The sequence below is a fragment of the Mustela lutreola genome, chromosome 11 (genome assembly GCF_030435805.1).
Source record: "Mustela lutreola isolate mMusLut2 chromosome 11, mMusLut2.pri, whole genome shotgun sequence".
Taxonomy (NCBI): domain Eukaryota; kingdom Metazoa; phylum Chordata; class Mammalia; order Carnivora; family Mustelidae; genus Mustela; species Mustela lutreola.
Genome location: NC_081300.1, coordinates 100,066,886 through 100,092,852, shown reverse-complemented (window position 1 = coordinate 100,092,852; position 25,967 = coordinate 100,066,886). Strand labels below are relative to the sequence as shown.

The 25,967-nt window shown below is 49.3% G+C and overlaps 1 protein-coding gene across 1 annotated transcript in view; it reads left to right on the top strand.

Moving 5' to 3' along the window:
• The window catches only part of TMEM132D (transmembrane protein 132D), a 568,943-nt gene that overhangs the window by 456,380 nt on the left and 86,596 nt on the right, over positions 1-25,967 (top strand). Inside the window, exon 5 of the mRNA XM_059140271.1 lies at positions 25,530-25,673. Coding sequence (XP_058996254.1) covers positions 25,530-25,673 — 144 coding nt within the window. The remainder of the gene's footprint in view (positions 1-25,529; positions 25,674-25,967) is intronic.

The following is a 25,967-nucleotide window of genomic DNA, read 5'->3' as shown; positions in this document are numbered from 1 at the left end:
GTAGACGGAGAGGCAGGCAGAGAGAGAGGGAAGCAGGCTCCCTGCTGAGCAGAGAGCCCGATGTGGGACTCGATCCCAGGACCCTGAGATCATGACCTGAGCTGAAGGCAGCTGAGCCAGCCAGGCGCCCCAAGAACTGTCTTTATTCAGGGGAAAAAAAGTGTTCTAATGAGTGAAAAAATAACAAAAATAGCTGCATACAAATGTTTAGAGAAGTTTTATTCATTATTGCCCCAAATTGGAAGCAATCCAGATGTCCTTCAGTAAGCAAATAACCTGTTCCCTCCGGGCAGTGGGATAGTACTTTGTACATAAAGGAGAGCTACAGAGTTGATCCTCGGATTTTGAATTTTGGAAGTAAGCCAGTCCTACATCTGTCCTCTTTGTTCTTCTTAATTTCCAATGCATTTTTGGCCCCTTTCCAATTTCTCCATCTTAGACCCCCAAATTCACGAAGTTGTGTGAAATGTTTTCCCTTTATTTCGTAATCAGTGGCCAATCAGTTTCCTTGGACCCCCTCACTGCTCACCACTGTTCCTGTCCCTGTGGGGAAAATGACTATTAACACAGGAGCCCTGAGCACCTCCTCCCCACGGGGCCTTTCGATTCCAGCTGCCAACCGAAGTCAGGTACCTGCTTCGTTTACTCAAGAAAACCAAATCAATCAAAACGAGAGCATCTCAACGGTTAATTAAAATTCCAAGATGTGATAGTAATAGAAGTAATTACCTACAATGTATTCAATCGGTTGTTAGCTAAACCCATAAAAAAATTAATCAAGAATAATTTGCTATTTGATACTGACATTTTATATTTCTCATTCATGCTAAGGAAAATCCCATTAAAGAATCTAATTTACTTTGCATTAAACTCACCTTTACAAGAATTGAAATCCAGTCTTGCCAGATGATAATAATGAGATTCAAAATAAGTAGAGATGAAGTCCCCTGTTAGCAAGGAAGCAAGCCACAGGCCAGACTCTTTCTGGGGTTGGAATCTGGTTTGCAAAAGTGTATCTTTTCAGCAGTCGTGCATACACAGACTAGGACTGGCTTAAACTGGTAACTGCACACACCCAGCGCCACCCCCCCTTCCAACTAACCTGTTACAGCCTTACAGCAAGGCAGGCATCACCTAGACCTGCCAAGGATACAATGTTTACAAATTACGCTCGGCCTTGCCCTGTTGTAGAAGAGGTACTTATTTGTTCATACATCTTACGTCCCACCGACTTGGCTTCTAACCTGGAATGTCCTCATCTGTAAAACCAGAATCAGAAGTCCCTATGACAAGGAATAGCTAGGAGCAAGTAAGAGCGTTTTTATCCGCAACAAATACGGGGCTGCATCTGAAGTAACCACTTAGTGATCTGTGTTACAGTGTATCTGTTTTGCTTGGAGGTGGCAAAAGCCTGTGTGTGTGTGGTAGGTGTGCAGGCATGCTTCTGGACTTTGTTTCATGGTGCTGGGATGGAGGGCTAAGTCCGGCTACTGCTTTTGAGCAGAATTCTGAAGCTGCATCTGGATTTTGCAGCCAGAGTGAGATCCATGAACAATGACTTCCATAGACAAGACAGTAAGGGACCCTTGGGGACCCTCGACGAAAAAATATTGCCTCTCTCCCCGGACAGGAGTGTTCTCAAGAATGTTTTATTCATCCTTCTATTCCCACTCTCTGGCATTTTGTAGCAGCTCAATAAAAATTAAATGATTAAAGAGCTAATCAATGGACTTCATTAAAAATAAAATCTCCGGGATAATTACTGAAAATAGGAGCAAAATGAGTGTTTAGCGTCTGAAAATAGAAAAGGAAGAAAAATCAAAAGTAGGGAGAAAAATACCAGCCCCAAACACCAAACAAAACACAACAAAAAAATGTAAGAAGAGAAGAAATAAATAGAACGAGCTTTAAAAGCCAGGGGAAACAGAGAGCACAAAACATATATAGCACAAAGTAAATTAATTCAAATGTATAGGTAATGATTTCCAATGAAAATGAATTAGACTTTGCAATTAAAAGACCAAGGTTGTCAAACTAAAGTTAAAAATGTGTATAGACTCCAGCAATATGCTTTCATTAAATACACACACACACACACGCTTCTAAAAATTAAGAACATAACAGATTGAAAACAGAAGCTTAACAAACCATTTTCAGACACTCCTAACCAAAAGGAAGTTAGTGTGGCCATTAACTATCCAGTGGAATAGACGTTCAGGCAAAAAGTATAATAGACATGAAAATGTCCGTGTCCGTGTACACACATTCTTGTACTTTGTGTCTGCTTCAATATCTCTCCAAAAAGGATAGGCTCCTGAAGCTTCCCTCTCCTCCTAGGAGGAAAAACAACTTTATTAGACTCAAGGAAACCTCTCTTGAATGGAGGAAGATTGAACTTAGAACAGGTTGATGGGAGAGGCTGCAGAACCTGTCTTAAAAGCATCGGGCCACAGTCATTTTTTGGAATGGTATTTTGAATGGTGGACTCTAGGAGCCCAACTGAGAGCCTTTGAACCCCGACATGGACGTCCTTAAGTGCCCATTGGCCAGAGTGCCCAGGGTAGATGGATCAATCGTCTGTCTATCTGTCTGTCTCTCTCTCTAGCTCCCTCAGATTAGTGAGATTACAGGAGATAATGATTTTTTTCCCCCTACTTTCTAAGTAACTTTGGTCAAGGAAGTTGTTGGCTCTTCCAAGAGCTTTGGAAAAGATTGAGGTTTGTTTTATCCAGGGATGGGTGAGGCGGGGAAGTGCGGTATCAGGAGTGGGAAGAGCTCTTGTGACTGGAGTATGGTGAACAGAGTATTAAATGCAACTCAGGAGAGCGTGGGCCAACGGAGAAGTTCTTTGTAGTGCCGCAACTCAGGCAGGAGAAAATTGCAGCTCCGATGAGGGTGTCCGTGGACGGAGGTGGGTGTGATGGGTATGGGGAGAAGCTGATGGGCATGAGGGAGGTCCAGAAAGCTGAATGGACAGGACCCGGTAATGGATGGTTGGGGAGGGAAGTAAAGGAAGCCGGGCAGTTCCCTAGACTGATGGCCCGAGCCCCTGGATGGAAGCTGATATTGTTCTCTGAGATGGGAAAACCCAAGTAGGGGAAAGACCATGAGCTTGGGTACGCGTATGTTAATCTTGAAGTACGTACCTTAGAAATCGGGCATTGTTGCAAGTATACACAAGGCCCAGTGCCTAGACTTTGGAGAGGTCAGCCTGGGGGAGGGCATATCTGTAAAACGGTAATGCTGACACAGGTTGAATTCAGCACTCAGAGTCTAAAGGGTTTTATTTTATTAAATTGCAAATCAGGAAATTCTTCTGCATGCTGAAGCTAGCTTCCCTCATTCTCCCGCCATCTGATGTTACAGTCTGGAAACAATGTACTGTCTAGGTTGATACATTCTCATTGGAAACAGTCCTGAAGTTCTTATCCATTCAACAAATGTTTCAGAGACTTTATGATACCCACCCCCCGCCCCCACCGCTGCCTCAGCCCCTCTGGGATGTAACGTCTGCTCGAGCATCCTGATTCTTGCTACCCTCAGGAAAACGCAAGCCCGTTTGCTGAAACCAAACCTAGAACGAACAAACCTAACTTATGTTAGCTAGAGGATAGGAGAAGAGAGGTCCATAAAAGGAAACCAGGGACACATTTAGTACATAAAACAAACAGTCGTAGATACCTGGAAAAAGTCCTAGAGGAAATACATCAAAATTGTAACGGTGGTTCTGTCTGGGTAGCGGGATTGCCGCTTATCTCTGTATTTCTTTATGCAGCTGTGTTTTCCAAATGCTCTGCAGTAAAGATGATGCACGTTTTATCTCTAATGCAAGAGAATGGCCAGTCCGTCTGGACTGGGAGCAACCTGAGAGCCTCTCCTGCCTTTCCCCTGCTAAGAGAAGGCCCGTTTTGTTAAGGTTTGAGGGAAGACTATGTTCAGGAAATCTGGTTACAGACTCAGGGGACTACAATCACAGTTGTTCCAAACAAAGTGTATCCATGTCCTTGGGCCACCATAATAAATGACCACAAACTCAGATGGCCTAAAACAAGAGCACAGCTCCGGAAGTGGGAGCCTGAAGTCAAGGTGTGGGCAGGGCTGTGCTTGCATTCTGAAGGTTCACTGAGAAAGCCCAGGTGTGTAGCACCTGGTGAAGGAATGTATCAGCAAATGGTGATGTATCCGCATGGCGAAATGTTACTTCCTAGCACAAATGAAAAAGACAATGCACAACAACACAGACCAGTCTCAGCAACATCACGCTAAGTGGAAGGACATAATGTCCAATGATGTGTATATGGAAATTCTCAGGGAAATCTCAGGTGTGGTGGCAAAATGGGAGTCTTGAACGAGGAGGGAAGCCTGACCATACACGAGCACAGAAGAACTTTTTGGAGGCTATGGAATGCTCTAGAACTGGGTTGTGGTAATAAGTTGCTCAATTAAATAGATTTACTAAAATCCATCAAATTATACATTTAAAATTGTTGAATTCACTTTATGGAAACTTTACCTCATAAAGCAGTTAGGAAACACCTAATAGGACTGGTTCTGCTCTCTCAAGGAGAAAGGGGGTGCGAAAAACAGACAAGAATTCAGTACAACACTCTGTTCTCCCAGAAAGAGAGTGGCCATAAATTCCAGTTTTAATTTGACTAGAAATTTTATTAAAGTTATTCAGTAAAGCTCACCGTGTCACCCTTAATGAAGTGTCTCAAATATGCCTTAAATACACATTTAATGTACATCTAATGAGACTCTTCGGCCAACTAATTATCAGGCATGTTTAATGGGGTTTAACAATTGCCAGCGAGAAACATAAGCCCTTTCTACATGGATTTATCCTTATCAAAATACTTTTAAGATAATGGATTTCACCCACATAGATTGCCTTTGTGAATAAAAATCATTACGTTCACCCACAGTAATAGTACTTCTATTTCCATCAGTTATTAAAACCTATCCAGTTAACATAAGGAGTTGTCACTATTGGCATTCTTTATGGACCTGTGATTCTTTGTGGCTATGGTATGTTAAAGAGACTTAGATAAAATTGGAAATTTCATGAAATGTACTTCATTTCAGAAAAGTAGCAGCAAAGAAATACTGATTTTGTGTTTGGGGCAGGTGAGAACAGACTGCAGGTTCCTATAAATCAGATTTTGGAGAAACGTAGATTTTTCAAGGCACAAGCTTTGAAAGCCAAAGTCAAGCCCAGATTTATGTTCTTGAGCACAGAGAGTGGGCATTAACATAAATTCAGTTGCTCCTAGTCTGAAAAGATTAGGTATTTAACAGTTGCTGCCATGCCTACAATGAAAAAGGATCAGAAGCCCTTACTTGTGTGTCATTTCTAAGAATATTTTTTACAAGATGGATTATGTCTCTTCATAATAGCTTCATGGGTTTCACGTTTCCAAATCTCCCTAGATTTGCAAATGACCAGTAGCAGTCGCTGAGTCATGCCAAGAGAAGAAAGAACCTTTCTTCTGCAGACCGTGGTCACATTCACCCACTTCCTTATCCAGGGAGGAGGGGGTCCGCATGCCGTGCCTCGCTGCCCCCGCTGCACCACGGGATAGACACAGCAGGGAGCTAGACACACAAAGTCCTTGTGCCTGTCCGTCTTATAGTCTGGATCAGGTGGCAACTTAGAAGCTTAAATAATTAAACTAATGACCTGATCATTTTTTCTTTTGATCATTTTAATAATCATATTTGATTTAACAACTTAAACTTGAAATAAGCATGAACGGAAGATAGCCTCCAACCATAAAGGCTACAAAGTCGAAGAGGGAACATTTTAATGGACAACAGGTAGAGGGTGGTTGTGCAATGGTGGGTGGGACCAGCCATAGTCGCCCGATGGGGTCGCTGTGAAAGTGAAGATACTGCAGATGAGACAGGATGGGGGCCGGCTGGGGACATGAGCTCGTGCCTTGCCCCCCTGCACCTGTCTTACTTGGAATCTCCAGACGTGCTCACCCTGCAACATCCAAGTCAAAGGTCCCATCTGTCACTCTTCCTGAGTTCTACTCTCTGCATACACCCTTTCCATGGCTCCATCACTTTCTTCCAACATTCCTTAAACATGTAAACCTTTTGCCTGGCACTAGTTTGCTGATTGCCTGTCTGCTGAGTCATTTGTCTCAGTCTGCGATGGTGGGCGTACGTGTTTTATGGACCCAAGAGGGTTGGGGGGGATGCTTCTGAGTCACTAAAGAAAGTGGTCATCCATCATGGGCAGAGGTCGTTCCCAGCCATTCTCAGACTTTGCTGCCTGTTAGAATCACCTGGGGAGATTTTGAATTTCCGAAGGTCCAGACTGCAACCCCTCCCAGTGAAATCAATCTCTGAGAGCAAGAGCCAGCATCAGCATTGTTTAATTCGCCCCAGGTGGTTCCAGCAGGCCACTAAGTTTGGAAAACATGGAGCTAGAATCCCCGGGACCACATGAACCCATACTGATGTCTGGGACTCACTCCCCAGAAATTCTGATATCATTGGTTGAGGTAAATCCCCAGCATTGCTATATGCCATCAGATCTCCTCGTGACCTTAGTTGAGAACCAGTGTTCTGAACGCAACCTGAGGTGTGCTAGAACCTTAGGAAGACAGAGTGGTTTGGCTCTGATGCGTCTGACATTTTTCACAACCCTGGCTACACATCATGGTGGTTTGACTGAAGGGATTTTCTCCTGGAAGTGTGAAGCTCTTGGCCAGGTTCAGGGCTGCCATCTCAGCCTGCTGATTTAGAGCAAACCTTAACTGTCACAAAGGGATTCTACCCATGACCTTGGACTTATGAATGCCATGCTCTGACCAGCTGGACTCAGCCACAACAGGTTTTTTCTTGGCTGCAAATCCGTTGGAGCACTTCTGGTGAAGTCCAGCCTGATTAAATAAAAAAATAATGATGAGCGCACAAGGTGGTGATTGCCCAGTGATTCCAGCAAGTGAAGCAACACTCACTCCCCTGTGGTCCACTTTAACCCACTGAGCCACCCAGGCGCCCCACCTGTGGTCCACTTTAGATAGCACCTGACGAAGGTGGGCTGCCTTAAACCTGTGACTCATTTTCCACGCAAGCTTTATGAATGTGACGAGATTGCCTCACTCCACCCAGGCAGTGTGGAATCTAGAGATATCTACAAGGACCCACCAATGATGCATTTAGCTTTCAATGTGGACCAAAGTACTGAAGGGAACATGGCCATAAAGCAAGGTACCTGTTGAAAGTGGGAAAAGATCTTTGCAAAGGACATTTCAGATAAAGGGCTGGTATCCATCTCTAAAGAACTTTTAAAACTCAACAACCAAAAACCAAATACTCCAATCAATGAGCAGAAGGCATGAACAGACACTTCTCCAAAGACGACATCCAAATGGCCAACAGACACATAAAAAGATGCTCAACATCGCTCGGCATCAGGGGAACACAAAGCAAAACCACAATGAGCTACCATCTCACACTGGTCAGAATGGCAAAAGTTGGCAAGACAGGGAACAACAAGTGTTGGCGAGGACATGGAGAAAGGGAAACCCTCTTACACTTGGTGGGAATGCAAGTTGGTACAACCACTCTGGAAAACAGTGTGGAGATTCCTCAAGACCTTAAAAATAGAGCTACCCTATGACCCAGCAATTGCACTACTGGGTATTTACCCCAAAGATACAGATGTAGTGAAAAGAAGGGCCACCTGTACCCCAGTGTTCATAGTAGCAATGGCCACAGTCGCCAAACTGTGAAAGGATCCCAGATGCCCTTCAACAGGCGAAAGGATAAAGATGTGGTCCCTATACACGATGGAATATTACGCAGCCATCAGAAAGGACGAATACCCACCATTTGCATCGACACGGATGGAACCAAAGGGGATTATGCTAAGTGAAATGAGTCAAGCAGAGAAAGTCAATTATCATATGGCTTGACTTGTTTTTGGAACATAAGGAATAACATGGAGGATCACAGGGGAAGGGAGAGAAATCAGAGAGGGAGACAAACTGGGAGAGACTGTGGACCCTGGGAAGCCAACTGAGAGTTTCAGAGGGAAAGGGGATTTGGGGAGGGTGATGGGTGATGGGTGTTAAGGAGGGTGATTGCAGTGTGTGATGAGCACTGGGTGTTTTACACAGATAATGAATCATTGAACACTACATCGAAAACGAATGATGTACTCTACAGTGGCTAATTGAACATAATTTAAAAAAAAAAAAAAAGGAAAGAAAGAAAGAAAAAGAAGAGAAGAAAAAGGAAGTGGGAGTTGACTGAAAGAAATCCCAGAAGGAACCCTTGATGGGCCCTGTCATGCTGAAGGCAGGGCTCACGTGGTGTCTCCTGACAGTGCTTGGAGCGGGGTGGGGAGCGACCCCCACAGCCTGCCCTTCTAGAACGTAGATACTGATGTGGCCAAACAGGCAGTAGCTTCATATGGAAAATTGATTTCTGGGAGTGACAAGGATGATGGCCTCAAATACGAAGATGAGTGATTTGAAGACTTTATCATAACCTGCTTGCACGTCCTGGCGGCTCGAGTGGAGCTGATAGCTGTGCAGGTACAGGAAAGTGGCTGGAAATGCAGAATATATCAGACCCTGTGCCCGCGAGAGGCTCTGATGGGTAGCACATGGGGCATGGACTAAAGGATGAATCCTGACCCCCGAGGTTCTGGCCGGACCAACCAGGTGCCAGGCTGCACAATGCTCTGTTTGCAACTCTGAAAGAGGAGAGATTCTTGGGGGGAACATCAGGACTTCTGCTTGGGACCCAGGGAATCGGGTACACCCCAGTGGACAAGTTGGGGAGGCAGGGGAATCGCTGAGCTGGGAGCTCCTGGGAGAGGGCAGAGCTGGACAAGTCCACCTGCAAATGAGCAGAATACAAGTGTCCCAGGAGCGGATGAGCTCACCTCCAGGGTTCTGGTCTTCCACGGCTACGGGACATCCCCGACATCCTGGAAACAGAACTGCTTTGCTATAGACCCATTTCTTTATATTTTCAAATGGGTGAGGGGAAGATCGGTATGTGTGGGCTTGTTCAGGGAGCCCCGTTGTGCAGGACGACCTGTGGTCCTTTTTCATTTCTGCCGAGCATGTGTGGTACTCATCTGCCTTCCATGGAGGACAGCCCAGCCAGCCAGCCACGGAGCCAGCTAAGAACTGCGGAATCCTAGGTCTGGGTACTGAGAAGAGATCGGGCAGCTAAGGCTCCAGCAGGGAGAGTGGCCAAAAGTGCTGATTTTGTTCCTCATACAGGTAACACCCCCACTCCCATCGCCCAGCAAGGGAAGGAGAGACCCAAGAAACATTTCCGTGGCTGGCGGTGCACCACGGGGCTGAAGTCCATGCATGGATGGCCGTGGTCATTTAAAAATCCCAGACTCACCTTCCTTGGCCTCCCAGAATAATCTTATGGGCGTCCCTTGCCCCACCATTGCTAATTAGTGTGGGCTCAAGACATGCAAATTCATTTCTGCATTAGCCTAAGAAAAACATAATTAAGAAGTTGTCTGGTGAAAGGAAGAAAAGGCGCACAATGTATTCCAGGGCCAAACTGCATATGACTTTTTGGACGGCACAGGTTTCGGATTAACCACACTGCTAAATCTTCATTAGCATAGATAATCAGGACCTGGCTCCACGCCCCCCACCGGCATAAGTCCTGCTGAATCCCTAGGCTTATAGGTCAAAACCTGTAGAACTTCAGAACCATTTACAGTCCCTCTGGAGGATTGGGGTTCTGAGCAAGACCCACTTTTAGGTGCCCAGTTAGTCAAATGAAGTCTGGAGCAGCCCTTTGATGTTTATTAATTTTGTATGACCTTTCTGTACTGACTGAATTAATTCCTTAGTTTCATGTACCATAAAACCAATAGGCTTCTTCCAGCCTACGGAAAATTCTGTTGCCTTTGACAATTTGACATGCATTTTTCTGTAGTGATAGAGAAAGGGGCTGACAGCTCGTTTAGTTAAAGGCTACAGGCAAAAACTCCCCCAGTTTCAAAGAGCAAATACTTTATGATAGCAAGAGGAGTGCATCAACAGACATAAATTAATATTCATGCTGAGTTTCACACCACTGCTCTGTGGAGCCAAGAAGAAGTGAAGTTTTCCTCCTAAGAACCATCATCGACATCCACAATTGTCAGTCTTGGATATAAATTGAGGGTACTCAACAGAATTTTGTAATATTGTTGGAGTTTTCTCATCAGGGAGAGCAGTGCCTCCCCGGATTTATAATTTCTGACACACACAGCAACCTGCTTTGGGGGAAAAAAAAAAAAGTTATGAAAGTTATAAATGAAGCCACAGACTCAGTCCTGTGTCCTTAACAGCTCCTACACATTTTCACTTTAGCTGCTGGGACCAGGCAATGTTTGCATCCCAGACTGCTAGATCACACATTCACTGGCAGCCTCATTGGCAATCTAGAAGCATCCCAGATTCAGAGCCTCCCACGGCCAGCCACGTTGCCCAAAGGAGATGTGGACTCCGGTGGACGGGAGAGGGGTCACTTCTCCGTGCCCACCGAACGGGGCCCCAGAATTGCCCGTTCTCATAATCCAAGACAAATCGGAAATCCAGATGTTTGAGTATCTCCCATTTTTTAAATACTGTGATCAGTCAAAAAGGATCCCATCGGTACAGTTCAAGCAGAACATTCTGTGGGCTGGATTCCGTGCCAAGAACCCTAGTGCACGGTGATTTGAGTAGGGTCAGAAGAAAAGCTTTGCAGAATGGAAGGCATTAAAGTTCTCTGCCTTGAGGAACACCATGCGGCCGTAAAAGGGGTGAAGGGCAGACACAGACGCCAGATGGACGTCCGCAGAGGGATGACGTGATGTCTCTTGAAAGAAGCCAGGGATAGAAGACTGTATCACGTGATTCACCTCCTCTGAGATTTCCAGAACAGGGAAATTCACAGAGATGGAACACAGATTCGTAATGGCTTGGGGCCAGAGCCAGGGTGGTGCTCCAAAGGGGAGAATCCTCACAGGGTACATTCTTTTCAAGATGATAGAAATGGTCTAACATGGACCGTGGCGATGGTTGCGGATCTTCGAGTATATTGAAAAGTACTTGGAATATATTGAGAAATACTGATTCGCTCCCTTGACATGGGTGGATTATATGGTATGTGAATTCTATCTCCGTAAAGCTGTCCCCCAAAGAACATCAGCCACACCAAACCACCATACCTCGAGCAAGGAGCTGAGATCTTCAGCACACAGAACCAACCCGCAACGTCTGCATGTCACACCACACCCCTGCCTGGGCTCCTGGAAACATCCCCCTAAAACTCAATTCAAGAGCTCAACTTGTCCTCTTTCTAGAAAATTCAGGCTGATGGTAGTTCGCACGTTCCCCAAGCCTCCCTTCCTGCTGAGAAGGTCTTGGACTTTCTTGCACATGTCCTATTGCCAAGGATTAAAAAGGAGCAGCAACAATGACAACAACAAACCCATTATTCTGTACACTCTCTTCAGCGCTGCTGGCGTCCGGCCGGCCCCGAGCTCGCATTTGAAGTCAGACCTATACTGTAGTCTCCTCTCTTCCTTGGAAATCCCACTTTGAAAACCCTAATCTTAAGGATAAAGATTGGCTTAGCTTCTTAAACTCGTTAATATGCCTTTGTCTCTTTAATCAGGGGGAGGCCAGACAGCCCGTTTTGTGGGAAGGGAGGGGTTAATCCAAACCCCTCCTCTTAATACAATACGATTGAACCCATGGGATTTATCCATTATAAAGTGCTTTTTGAGAAACTCCCAGTGGAGTCCTTTTTTCTTTCTTTCCTTTTTTTTTTTTTTTTTTCTTAATGTAGAACCTGTTTGCTTGGCATCTCTAAAGAGTCTTCTGTAGCAGTTAATGTAATAAATAAAAATCTCTATTTGACTACATCCTCCAGGATGTCAGGAAGGCTTGGCAATTGGCTTAGCAGCTCACGGAGTTTGAACAGTGGCAGGAGCCTGGCCGAGGATCTCCCCACAGTTCCGAGCTCCTCCTGGAGGGGATTTCGGTAACGTACTCTAATCAGCTTAAGGAGTTAATTAAACAGCTGTCACTTAGCTCCTTAATTCTGAAACTCAATGCTAAATAAGATTTGAAATTACTTATGCAAAATTGAGCAGTGCTTTTGTGATCCCCGATCTCTTCAGGTGGCACAGAATAAAGGAGGCGTCGTTCCCAGACAGTGGGGGCCACAGGGTGACCCGGAGAAATGGACCAGGGTCCTGGGAAAATACTCGCCTTCCTGGGGAGAGCAGGCAACCAGGCAAGAGATCTAAATCTAGCCCTTTTTGATCCAAAAGGGACCTCATGGTGAGGGGTGATTACCATCTACCAGGATACAAGTCGCCTACTATATCCTATAAGCCTACAAGTCCATAGGTCCACGCGCCCTGTACCTGTGTTGTGTTCAGAGTTCTTGGTGATTTTTACGAAAGGTGAGCCAAATACGAAAATCAGGAGCTTTTACCTAAAAATATCGATTCTTGGCTTCTCTCAAAAAATCAGGAATCCTGCTAACCTGGCTTTGTGTTCCTGCAAGGCAACTCTTCCGTAGAGCTAAGATCATCTCCTGATTGAGCGTTCGATCCTGGCTCACCTGGTCATGGATAAAAGCAGAGTTTCGATGCCATGTTCCCGGATACTTGTCTTGGCCAGGATACGGCGGCCGTGGAGACAGGAGCTGTGTGAGAATTGTCCCATCCCTGGCCATGCTTGTGTGTCCTTACCTGGTGGCTCGGAAAATCCCCACGAGAAGGCACAAATGAACAGAAAAGCTCAAGGTCCAAGCTGCATTGCCCTGGGGTCCTGCCCGGAGGTTCTTCCAGAAATAAACCTGACATCGATTTGCATGAGGAATAAATGCGGCCAAGAAACTCATGACTGTATCATCCAGCCATCCTACGGCAAGCTCGCATGCACCAGGCACTGGACAGAACTCACCGCCCAGGACAGCAGAGCCCTGGCTCAGCCAGGAGTGAACATGGCCAGTGAAATTAGCACGCAATCCACGTTGCCTCCCAAAACTCCTCAGAGCACCCAGAAACTATAACCTCTATAACCTCCGTGTTTCCTTCGGTGTTGAAACAGATTACTGCTCCTTGGTTGAGCACCAAGTGAGGACAAAGGCTTATGTTTGGGGAAGCTGTGTGCAGAAAATGCAGCTCGGAGGCTGAGGTTCCTGTCAGGGCGGTCAGATGCTCACCTGTGGGTGGTGTGGGTTCCAGCCGCCTCCCCTCGCCCCAGGACAGAGCCCCAGCTCACAGCGGGGTATGGCGGTGATGTGTCCCAGCCTCTCCCCTTCGCTTGCTCCCTACTTCTCTCCTTCCCTCTCTTTCACTTTTTCCTCTTGCCAAGAGCATCCTGAATTCCTAGAAGTCACTGCATGTCTTATCATTCGGCTAATAATAATATTATGGCTAATAATAATAATAACCAACCTTCTTGAAAAATTGGCAACACCGAGCACTATTTGAACACTTGGCTTGCGTTTAGGTGCCCACCGCCCCTCAGGAGAACCGTCCAAGGTAGAATCTACCTAGAACCCCACTTTCCGGATGAGGAAAAGGAGCGACAAGTGTGGAAGTAACTCGCAGAATCACAAGACTTGTAGGAAATAGCACAGCTGGGGTTTTCCCCCAGGCAGCCCAAGTGGAGAGCCTTGTGGGTGGATTCCTACCATATGCCATTTAGATCTTTTAAGACAAGGACAGTTGGCCCCAAGAGGGTGCATGGTCAAGGTCACCTCACTGTGCCAAGCAGGGGCTCACGTTGTTCAGGCTGGCCTCCCTTGTCCGGCTCCTGCTTCCACGGCTGGCAGAAATCCTGGGGTCAGGTGGCGTGGACAGTCGTAACCATGCCAACCCATGCTTTCTTGCCACCTGCCGGTCACGGTCCTAAGTGGCTTTCGCATATGCAATCCTCACTTGAAGCCAGTAACACGGACATGTTCATGGTCGCTGTTGAGATGAGGAGCCTGAGGCATGGGGCAGTCCCCAGTTTGCCTACCATCGTGGGCCTAACAGGTATGGAAAGCAGGGTTCCACATCACACCATCTTGTGCATGAGCCAGTGTACCTCACCCTAAGCTCTACTGCCTGCACATACTATTTATTGTATGTACTATCTTTAATAAGCTAGAAACAGTAACACTGATTATTTGCACCTGGAAGCATTAAGAACGATGTAGCATTTGAGTTGGACCTTGAGCTTATTACCTTGGGATCGTTTTTAATAGGAAGCTCCGCTGGTATAAAAAGCTACAATGTAAGAAATTTATTTATACTTAGTTTCCAAGGGTACAGGAATACGTAACAGCCAGCCAGCCGGCTCTAGCCCCACAAAGCCCTGTCGTCGCTACACTGTAATTGCCACCAACAGGAAGTCAAATCAAGGATTTCCCTCCTGCTTCTGCATTTTAAAAATTTCCCCCATCCTTTGGTGCATCTATTTATCAAAACAAGCCCTGAATCTAGTAAAGGAAACGCGGAAAAGGCAAACGGTCCTGCCGGGACACAGAAATAGGAGGAGGAAACAGGATTCCGTCCCAGCACACAATTCAGCCTGGGATTCTCTGGCCCCACACAGCAGCAGCCTGGGCACCGAGGACCCATTCCGTGCGTGGTGAACGACGTTTGTGTGAATCAGAGATCCAATACCGGTGTTCAGCTTCTAGATTCAACCTGTGTACAAAACAACGGGAAGCTTCATTGTACTTAAGGACACAGTGTAGATGTTATCAACCTGGAGAGCATCAAAGCATCAGCTCAGAATGAGAAACCTTGGAAGGTCAGGGTGGCAGGAAGAACGGACGGGAGTTGGAGCCGGGCTCATAGGGTGTGTGCGGCGGGGTTTTCCGTGTCCGTGACTGCACTGGGGAGGCACACCAGGGCAGCCACATGCGTTCCCATCAGGGTTCTGGGAGTCGATGGGACTCAGCTCGGGGGCTTCCACTGGGGAAAGGAGTCCTCTCAAAGTCTTCTTTGTGGATTCTTCTTGAGGGGGGGTTGCTGGATTTCAGCCGTGGCTGTGGCTGTGGACCAGACCACCTGCACTGGCCCCTCCAGGGTCTGGGCTTCTGTGCACCTTGGTGGCTGAGTTCTGCAACCAAGCATCACTGGAGAGAAAAAAACGAGCGGAAGCTCAATCACTTTCTGCAGCGGAGCCTTCCAAGGAACACAGCCTTACCTGCTTGACATTCTCATCGGCAGGCGTGGGTCCCCAAGGCCAGCCCGCACCGAAGGCCTGGGCTACCCGAGCTCCTGCCCTGCCGCTGCTCAGAAGGAGTGCCCAAGCCTCTACAGACACAACCATTCAGGAGCTGACACGTTATCTCTCCATCAGAGGCGTGTGTACTTAAGTTATAAATAAAGCCAACAGGGGAACCAAACCAGGAATCTAATTATACTGGTTGAGAAAGGCGAGAGATGAGATGGAACTGTCGTGCCAGAAACCCAGATAATGACTGAGCCGCCTCTTCCCAGAACGCGTAGGGTAGCGTGTTGCTGAGACGGCTGATAAGCCTTCCTCACCGAGGAATGGAAAGTGATGACCCAAGGGGAGCAGAATAGGGATAAGGAATGGGGGTCGGGGTGGCCTTTAGTGGCATCTTATGATAAACCTTTTCACAAATGTTGTCTTTGAACAATGAGGTTGCTTGACCTTGATAAAAGAATTTTAATTCACATAGACAAGAATAAGCACCACGCATCTGGCTCGTTATCAACCGCTTCCAGAAAACAGCCTGCCCGGTGGAAGGCATGCGCCGTGGCCAGCCTCATGTGGGCTCGGCTGTGTGGCATATCGCTGCTGCCCTGTGGGAGGAGGGATAATTTTACTTTACCTGGTGTGGCGGCTAACATGCAGTCATTCTCCGTCCTGGGCCTCAGCCGTGAAGCTGACAGGCTAATGTCCTTTTAAAAACAGAGTGCTTTATAAATGCGCTTGCAACGCAGGCCAAATTGACCGATTCTCCTTGCTAAAAGCAGTCACAGGCGCTCACGTCAGCAGCACAGAGACGAAACCGGAAGGACACAGAGAAGATTAACCCGGCCTTTGTGCAAGGATGTGTTCCATATTAAAAAAAAAAAAAAAAAAAAAAAAAGGTAAAATAAAAGAAGCACGCAGGCATGATGCCCAAATGAGAGATGGTATTTCTTTTTTTTTTTTTTTTAAGATTTTATTTATTTATTTGACAGACAGAGATCACAAGTAGGCAGAGAGAGAGGAGGAAGCAGGCCCCCCGCTGAGTGTAGGGAGCCTGATGCGGGGCTCGATCCCAGGACCCTGAGATCATGACCTGAGACAAAGGCAGAGGCTTTAACCCACTGAGCCACCCAGGTGCTCCGAGAGGTGATATTTCTGAGGCCTTCTCCGAGCTCTCCTGTTTCCTGAGATGTGAATGAGAAACCAGCGCCCGTCATCTCCAACGTGCCTGTTTACGGGGGACTCAGGCAGGAATCACAGAGCTTGAACAAACAGGCAGAAGGCAAGGACAGGGTGACGAGCCACGACTGTATCCGTCAGGTCATTGGTCTTCGTTGGGAAATGAACCGAAGAGATTTAGGAAATTAACCAGAGTTGAGAAGTCACGTTGAGGAAGAGAGAAGCCGTGGGGATGTTTGGTCTCCGAGTCAGGCTGGGAGTGCCCAAGCCCGTTAAACAGCCGAAGCCAGGAGAACGGGGCCAGCCAGGCAGCACGCGGAAGGAATGTTGTTGGCTCCTCAAACCTGAGCAGTCTGTTTTGGCTTGGGGCATCTATAGCTCAGAATTTAATGAATATTTTTATTGTTTGGAAAATGAAGTTCGGAAGCGGTGGGTGTTAGTCGGGCTAGAACTAGGTTATACCTCCGAAAGTCTCATTGCCTTAAGACAAAGAAAGCATATTGATGACTCTGGCTTTCTGTGCTCTGTGCATCAGTGGAAAGCTCTTCTTCCTCCAGGGCCCGGGGTCGCCAGGTTCACAGGGGCTCGACCCTCTTGTGGCTGCTCCGCCTGGAACAGGCAGCCTCCCTCAGTGCAGCCGCTGGCGAGAAAGCGCGGGAACTGCGCATCAAAGCTTTATGGTCCCGACCAGAGTAGCAGACGACGGTGACCCTCACAGGTTAACAGCTGCAACTATTCACACGGCTCTGGCTAAGGGTTATGGAAAATAGGGCGGTGCAAATGGCGTATTTTCCGAGCCGTCCTTCTCTTCCGGGAACTGGAATCCCCCTGCATGGCCCGCGCATCCGCATCCAGACTGATCGGTCAGGAACGTCTCCTTTAGGACCCCCTCCCGCCCAGGTTAAATATCAACTTTGAGTACAATATAATTTGGCAGGAAGGAGAGAAAAACCATTTCTATGCTGCACATGAGCATCTGTCTTTACCTGCGCGGAATACCATTTTAATACGAAACGGAATCCCTGCATCTTCTGTCCCTTGGACGTCTGATGTCTTAGAATTCTGTCTGCAGTGGACAGAGAATGATAACGTGCTTCTTGTTTGTGTTGTCGGAGGTGGGTCAAGAGCAGAGGATAAATGATGGTGATATAAAATTTTAATTACAGTTAATCGACTTCGCAGAATATGGCCTTTTTGTACTTAAACATCAGGAAGACAGCAGAATATGTCGTGTTGATAGAGATTGTGGAAAACTCCCATTTGTAGCTGCCCCAAAGGTACTCTCTCTAGGTTCCTACAGCCCCTTGCTGTGTAAATCTCATGCTCTCTAAGCAAATTCCAAAAATCTGTTTTATTCTGCCTCCCTGGGAGAGAACAGTGTCCCTGCGGGATTAGACTTGTGATTTTGTCTCTGCCAATTAGATGTGCCTGTGTGAGGCTTTCTCTCCAATGTGGGGAAGAGGAAGTATGTGGGATTTGGGGAGCAGCAACAGGGTCTAAAACAGTCTGCTGACTTCCCAGCTTCCTAATCGGGGCAGAAGCAGCCTCCACAGCAGGCTCACTGAGTGGTTGCAGACTCGATCTTGGGAGGTCAGCCGGACTCCGTTTCTTCAACCCTGTCAACAATGCCACATCGACTGCAAATCCCTTCCTGCCGAAACAAGCGAGAGCGGTTTCTGTTGTCTGCAATTAAGATCTTGACTCACACAGTATCTCTCAAACCCAAACGTGGTTTCCAAGATATTTTTTTAAATCAACATATATGTATTATTTGTTTCAGGGGTGCAGGTCTGTGAATGGTTTACAGAATTCACAGCACTCACCGTAGCACATGCCCTCCCCAGTGTCCATCACCAGCCACCCTCTCCCTAGCCCTACCCCACAGCAACCCTCAATTTGTTTCCTGAGATTAAGCGTCTCTTATGGTTTGTCTCCCTCCCGATCCCATCTTGTTTAATTTTTTCCTTCCCTATCCCCCAAACCTCCTGCCCTGCCTCTCAGATTCCTCATATCAGGGAGATCATATCATAATTGTCTTTCTCTGATTCATTTATTTCACTCAGCATAATACCCTCTAGTTCCATCCACGTTGTTGCAAATGGCAAGATTTCATTTCTTTTGATGGCTGCAAAGTATCCCATTGTATATACAGACCACATCTTCATTATCCATTCATCTGTTGATGGACATCTAGGTCTTTCCACAGTTTGGCTATTGTGGACATTGCTGCTATAAACATTCGGGTGCACATGCCCCTTCGGATCACTACGTTTGTATCTTTAGGGTAAATACCCACTAGTGCCATTGCTAGGGCGAAGGGTAGCTCTGTTTTCAACAGCCACTCTCAAAAACCATATGGAGGTTCCTCAAAAAGCTCCTCCAAGATATTCTTGAAGAAGGAGTAAATATGGGAGGAATGGAGCATATATTCTGTAGAACAAATATATCAGAAATACAGGAAGTCAGAGACGTATCAGGAGGGGAGGAATGATGGTGCAAACTGTAGGTAGATCTGAAATGTGCGTGTTCCCAGAGCCCCTCGGTGCAGCTCCTGGCTGGTGTCCGCCCAGTCTGTGTGGCTCCTTGATGCAGGGCCCGTCAGTTCTTCATTCCCTGAGGATCTGGTCGGACGCTGCTGGGTCATTTGGTCGGGTCTTGTTACGTGAGTGTTCGTTCCTCCGAGGATTGTTAGCAGACAAGAGAAGAAGCATTCCTTCCGAAACCTGCTGCCTGATTTACTGTAGATTGTGGCCACAGGTCCATGCAAACAAGAACGCCTAGGCGTGATCCTTTTTTAAGAAAGTAGCACAATACTTGTCCCAGACTTTATCAGGGGTCATTCGCTCCTGACATGCAAGAACTTTATAACCACCAGAGTCTATCCTGGAAGCTGGGCCTTCACGCCTATCGTCCCCTTCCAAGCTGGACAGTTCCCTGACCTGGTCCATCTCGGGTCACGTCAGACCACTTGCGGCGTTTCCCTCTGGGGCTTCTCTGACGTCCTGGGAGCCCTGCCTAAGGGTGGCAGTGACACCCCTGGGGAGAATGCGTGCTTCGAGCCTGAAGTCGGACAATTCTGGAAGGCCAAGCCCCTGCAGATGCTGGTCCCTGGGTCCCCGCTGCAGGCTGGACGGCACCACCTCCTGTGGGCTCTTCCTCCTTCCCCTCCCCCATCTGCCACTCTCAGTCCTTGCAGATGAATTAACACCACCTAGAGCCAGTCTCAGGGTCTGTTTTCGGGAAGATTCAGACTAAATGCGATATCCAGTTTGCAAACTGAGGTTGATAATTGTTCAGAAATACTAAGTCTGCCTCTCAGTGAGAGCTAGAAGGAGCCCCTTTGAACCACCTTCCTGGGCATCTTTATTAATTAGACGCTTTTGCTTATAAGCAAAAGAAATTGATTCTGGTGAAGTTTGGGGGTTTTATTAACTACTTGACATATGCAGAGGTGCGCATGTTTAATGTGTATAACTCAGTGAGTTTGGGGGTAAGTTCACACCCCGGTGGAACTAGCACGGCTCTGGAGGCCACAGACGTAGGCGTCACCTTTCGGAATGTCCCTTATTATAATTACTGCATGCGCGTGTGTTGAGAACACTTAACACAAGAACCTCCGGCCGAAAGAGCGCGGGCTCTCCCAGAGAGCAGACGGCGGGAGAGAAGGCAGGAAAGGCAGCTAACAGGGAAACGACGGGTTTCCAGGCGCTGCGGACCGGGAGTGAGAGCCGAGCACCCGCGGGTCCTGCCCGCTCCCCTGAAATGGAGTTCCCGACCCCGGGGGAGAGGCTGTGTGGCCTCGGGGGTGCCTGCTGACTCCCGGCACCCCTGAGGGAGAGGGTGGCTGTGTCTGTCCGTCCCGAGGAGAAGGGAGACTTTCCCTGAAGGATAATGATGCGTTTTTCTGGAGAAGGTGTTGGGGAGGCAAAAACAGAAGCTTTGATCCCAGGGACTCAGAATAAACAATGTTATCAGGAACTCTGCCTCAGTAGTTCCCTGAAGTCCTGCCTGGGATGTGGGGAGGGTGCCGGGAGCTTGTCCCCTTACTCACGTCCTCCACGGCGGCCCCGTAGGAAATGTTTCCTTGTGTGGATCTCAGTAGAACAAGTTACCAGTTAACTCTAGTTCCCTCCCTCAGAATGCCCATCTTCCTGTTTCCTCTCTCAGGGAGTCTGGGCTGTGAAACTCTGGGCGTGGAGTCAGGGGACAGGGCCGTGGGCTGCTGTGTCCCAGGGACTAATCTGCACCAGCTTCCTCCACTGTGGGGAAGAACAGCCACCCCTTCCCCGCCTGCCCCCTCCCGAGGGATGCACGAAGCCTACTTGGGGCGCTCTTGTCGGGGAAGCAGCCGTGGTGCGAACATCATATTCATTTATATTCCCTCCAACCTTCCTCATCTGGTTCAACACACACAGCTCCATGATCTCCCAAGGGGTCATGATGACGGTGAAGGCAAAAAAGTGGTTTTCTCCCCACTCCATAGAGACAAGAAGCTATTTGATTTACTGATTTCAGTCCAAGACCCGAAAAACACAAGGGCGTCTTTCTGGTGCCGCGTATCAGACAGGACTGCGGTTATCTGAGAGCAAGATCTTACAGTCTTTCCCCTGCCCTGCATTTGGAGGGAGAGTCCGGGGTCGGTGTTAGGATGCCTCTGGCTGGCGTCCAGATCCCTTCCCTTGGGCTTGGCCGCTCAATGGTTCCCGGGTCCACCGTTAGAAGGTACCAGAAACACGGGGGCTGAAAAGAGCAGACGTCTGTCCCCTCGCTTTCTGGAGGTCGCCGTCCAAACTCAGAGTGTCGGCAGGACCACGCCCCTTCTGAAGGCTCCTGGGGAGAATCCTTGCCGAGCTCTCCCGGCTTCGGTGGCTGTTGGCTTCCTCCATGTTCCTCGGCTTACCGAAGCACGACCCTGACCCCCACCCATGCCCTCCCATAGCCGCCTTCCGGGGGGCTCTGTCTGTGTCTTCTCGTCTCACAAAGACACCTGTCATTAGAGGAGGGCCACACTCCTCCAGGACGACCTCCTATGAACTTAACTCGTCATAGCTGCAAAGACTCTCTTCCCGAACGAGGTCGTATCCTGAGGTTCTGAGTGGACGTGGATGGTGGGGGGACACTGTCCACTCTGAGGCAGCCGCCACTCACACCTGTGTTTATCAGACACTCAGAGACGACAGAAGAGGCACCGGTCATTGTCACCCACTCCCCAACACTGGTGACTCCCCGAGACCCCGGGCAGACACAGGAGGCGGAGGCGGGCACTGCATTATCCTCGCTCCTGCTTGGCAGCAGGAGAAAAGGGAAAACACAAAAGAACTTTCAGAATCTGCTTTTTTTTCACAAACTTTTTTGGAAGCCTCACCCAGTGACTTCCATTTATATCTCCTGGACCAGAACTGTGTCACAAATGAAGGACAGCCCCCCAAAATGCAATAATTTTAGCTGGACATCCCGCAGGCTCAGACAAAATCAGGGTTTCGCTAGGAGGGCAGGTGCACGTAGGTGGGCGACAGACCATCTCTAACACACAGCTCGGCCTCGGGGTGCCATTCAGAAGGCTGCAGGGCCGTGTTTTTCTGTCTCCTTGACCTTCCTTCCCTACGTTTTCAGATGAATTTGGAAGGAAGGGTGATCGCGAATCCGTGACTGGGTTCACGAGGCAGGAAATCGGGGTGCCGGGAGGCAGGAGGAAGTGAAACCGACAAGCCAGCTCTCGAGTTCCGCCTCTGACCCGCCAGCCCTCCCGACGAGACAGCAGCCCTCAGTATTATTCCTCGGTCCTCCGCCCCACGCATGCCCCTTACACCCCAGCACCTCACAGGGCCCCGGACTGCCGTCTGCCAGGAGCATCCTTGGAAACAGGGGGAGGCTGCTTTGCCCACACACGCAGCAGGCTGGACGTGCTGGGGACGCAGGCCCTGGGAGCAGCTCTCAGGAGGCTCCATATAAATCGCCCAGCTCCCTCGCCCCTCTGCCGATCTATTTTTAGGTGTGTATTTTAGGTAATTTCCCTGCAAGGGAATGTGTGATAATATGTCTGCACATATGGAAGTATATAACACGCATGGTGTATTTTGCAACGCGGCGTGGTCCCCGCAGGACCGGCTCCAGCAGCCCACCGTGGTAGCTGGTGGAGGCGCGCACGCCTTCCTGGCTCTCTCTTCCAGACTCCCCTACGGACACTTCCTGAACCGCCCCCCACAACTGTGCCGCCCCGACCTCGAATCCCTTCCTTGAATCTGTGCTAGAGCAGATCCAAGAGGGGAGCTGTCATTTCTCTGGCAAAATCAGGCCACTCCATGTTTCCCTACAGTAGAGGGTGCGTCGAAGCCCGAGATAAGGATCTGTGGTCTCTTACAAGGTCGCCTCAAAGCACCGTCACCGTCTCCTCCCTTTGTGCCTCCTCCTGGCCTCTGGACGGCCTGACGTTCTCTGCAGCTCTGAGATACGCAGGGGGTCCTTGGGGCTCCCAGTGAGCCCTGCGATGGAGCTTCCCCAACACCTTCCAGCCTTGCTCTCCTCGCTCTGAGGGGCTGGGGTAGGGGCGACCCATGGTGACAAGGCGGTGAACTTGCCAGGGACTTCTGGGGTCAGATCAGCAACTTAGCTGTGTGTCATGTCTCAACATGAACCAAGACCATGCTGGGCACTCCCACCACCTCTTGCCTGGAGACACGCCCTTCACCTTCTGGGGAGAGCAGAGCTACGCTGAAGAGAAGGCTCCTGGCGTCGAAGACCTGGGAATGCACAGAGAAGGCGGGAAGGCCTGACAGCCCCGGCGCCGACCCCATGGGATCCTGCAGGAAGAGTGAGGCGTCTGGCCAGAGGCGTCCCCCAGCTCTGGGCCTGCACCCGCTCTCCAGTGAGTCCTGGGGTTGGTCCTGACCGTGCCAATTTGAATGCCCTTTGGGGTTTGCTGTCGGCGGCTGCTGCTTCTTCCACCAGACATAAGCGAAATCATCTTCCTCTTCCCTGAAGCAGGTGTCCAGAGTCAAAAGTCTGAGATCCCGCTCTCTGCTTTCCTTTGAAATGAGCCAGTTTGGGCCAGACAAAGAGTGATTCCCCACTTGTTCCCAAAGCCTGAATGGTTTTCCTGGATCTCCACCGTTTCGGTAGGAACAGAGACGCGGGTCTGGATCTCCGTTTCAGTAGGAATGCAGGTTTTCCACCCCCAGAGGCGGCGGGAAGTAGCGTCACATTCTGACTCCATCCGTTCATCCTTTCACTCTGCTGGTGCCCAGAATAAAATCCCATCAGGCTGGGAACTCACCAGCGAAGGGGGAGAAAACAGCAAGTGCATAATCAATGGGCATTTAGAAGCTTTTGCATACTGAGACAGCGGAAGGCATGGTCTTTGAAATTCGGGAATATTCCAAACTGTGGTCTTTCTTTCAGAGTTAAATAACCAAAAAAGAAAAAAAAAAAAGCCATATATATAGTTTCACATTCAGATCTACACCAAATGAGCTAATTATAAGATGAACGAGTCCTATAAAGGAAAAGTAAGACCTTATGTAAGAAATACAAAGTTAACATAAGGAAAACAGTTATGCAATGTTAGGATGATACATTTCTGTCCCTTCCTCTGACATGCTCCTAAATGGGAATTTGCAACTTCACATGAAAATCAAATTATCAAGACCCCGTGCAAGCCTGGCCCTAGGAGAGACATGTCTCCTCGCATCCATTCAGGCGTCTCATTGCTGCTCCCCCGAGGATAGGCTGGACAAGGTCGGACCTACAGAAGAAGCCCTGCGTTTGTGCCAACACAGCCCCTCTCGGGGACACCGCTGGCCCGCAGCTCACAGCACTGGGCAGGAGCTCTGTGGGCAAGAATTCGGGAAGCTGGATGCACGGAGGCTGTGTGTTGTTGGGGACTTTGATCTGTGTGATTAGGGGAGACAGTCCCTGCAGATGGGAATGAGACCCATTTCTGGTTCTTGGGGCTCAGTTTTCTCTATCTAAGAAATGGGTTCCTGTGATCTCCTGGGGCCCTGTAGGAGGACCTGAAGAAGGGAGAAATGTGCTGGGGACAGGGGCAGAGTAAGGGCCGCTACGCAGTGTCTGGGACATGCAGCCTGGGGTCCCGGGTCCATGCACAGGACTAAGGGCTGGAGACCAGGGAGGCAGGGCGTGGATTCCAGTCTTCCCGGCCAAGTCCTTGTCTGTGCGTCTTGCAGATCATGTACTACTCGCGGTAGCTAGCCCTGTGCCAGGCACTGGGAGCAGAAGGCAGACCAGTCCCCTGGAGCTTGTGGCCTGGAAGAGAGGCCTCCGATTGACTAATTCTAAGTAAGACAGCAATGGTGTGAGATGCCGCAGGGGAGAGGCTGTGCCCGTGTGTCCTGGGCTCTAAGGGGGTCTAAATTGAATAACGAAAGCAAGCAGGGATGTTCTGCGAGACACCGTGAACCGTGAGCAGAGGATGCGTCGGGCAGGCAAACGCATGTCTGTGTGGGCGTGTGTGTCTGCTGCACACATGTGTCATGTCGGTGGGCCGAGCATGTCGTTGGAGCCGTAGTCGAGTTCCAGACATACACAGAGGCCAGGACCCAGTAAGAGCCCCAAGGAGGGACAGGAAGGGAAAGATGGCCAGTGCCACAGAGTTCCAAGAGTGAGGGTCTCCGTCTCCGTGTGCATGCTACACGCGGGACAGGCCGTGGGTGGGTGGGGCTAATCTCCACTGCTTTTAGGACCCCTTGCTCCCCTAGTCAACGGTTCACAGCTGAAGGTGGCATCATTTTGTCTCAGCTCAGACATCCTGGCATAGCTGACACGTGGGCTCAGCGGCTGGACTGGGTTCAAGTCCCACCTTCACTGTTGCCAGGCTGTGTGACCTCGGGCAAGTGACACGACCTCTCTGTGCCATCTGCCAAAGGGAGGGAATGCTAAGATCGGGTCTGCGACCGAACATGTCCACTGTCGCAAAGCAGTTAAAAGAGCTTCTGGCTGACGGGGAGGCTGGTCAAACACAACACGTGTGATAAATTTGCTCCCGCCCTCCCCATGAGGTCCCCTTCCCCATCCTGTTCTCCCTCAGTGACTCCGGGCCGTGCGGGCGCCGGGGTCCTTCGTGGGGAGGCGAGAGGTCGTCGCACGGAGACGGAATGTGATGGCAGGGTGTGTTTGGTCTTCCAGGAGGCTGAGATCCTGAACACAGCCATCCTCACGGGGAAGACGGTGGCCGTTCCGGTGAAGGTGGTGTCGGTGGAGGGGGACGGCACGGTGACCGACCTGCTAGCGTCTGTGGAGTGCCGGTCGTCCGACGAAGACGTGATCAAGGCAAGTGGACGCCTCCCTGCCCCGCCCCCCCACCCCGGCCGGGGTCCGAGGTGGTGACCGCCGGGGGTCCTGCGGCCCCTCCCAGCCCATTCCGGTGGTGTCTGGAGGCTCAGCAAGGTGTGCAAAGCTCCTGACCTTTCCTGTGTGCCAAGTGCTCGGGGTCTCGTCCCAGTCCCTGGGGAGGCCGTGGAGGGCTGCAGGGACCGGGAAGGGGGCCAGACCCAGCCTGGGGAGTGTGCAGCCTGCTCCGGGATGGTTGCAGAGCAGGGAGCGTGTGTGCCGAGTCGGGGTTGG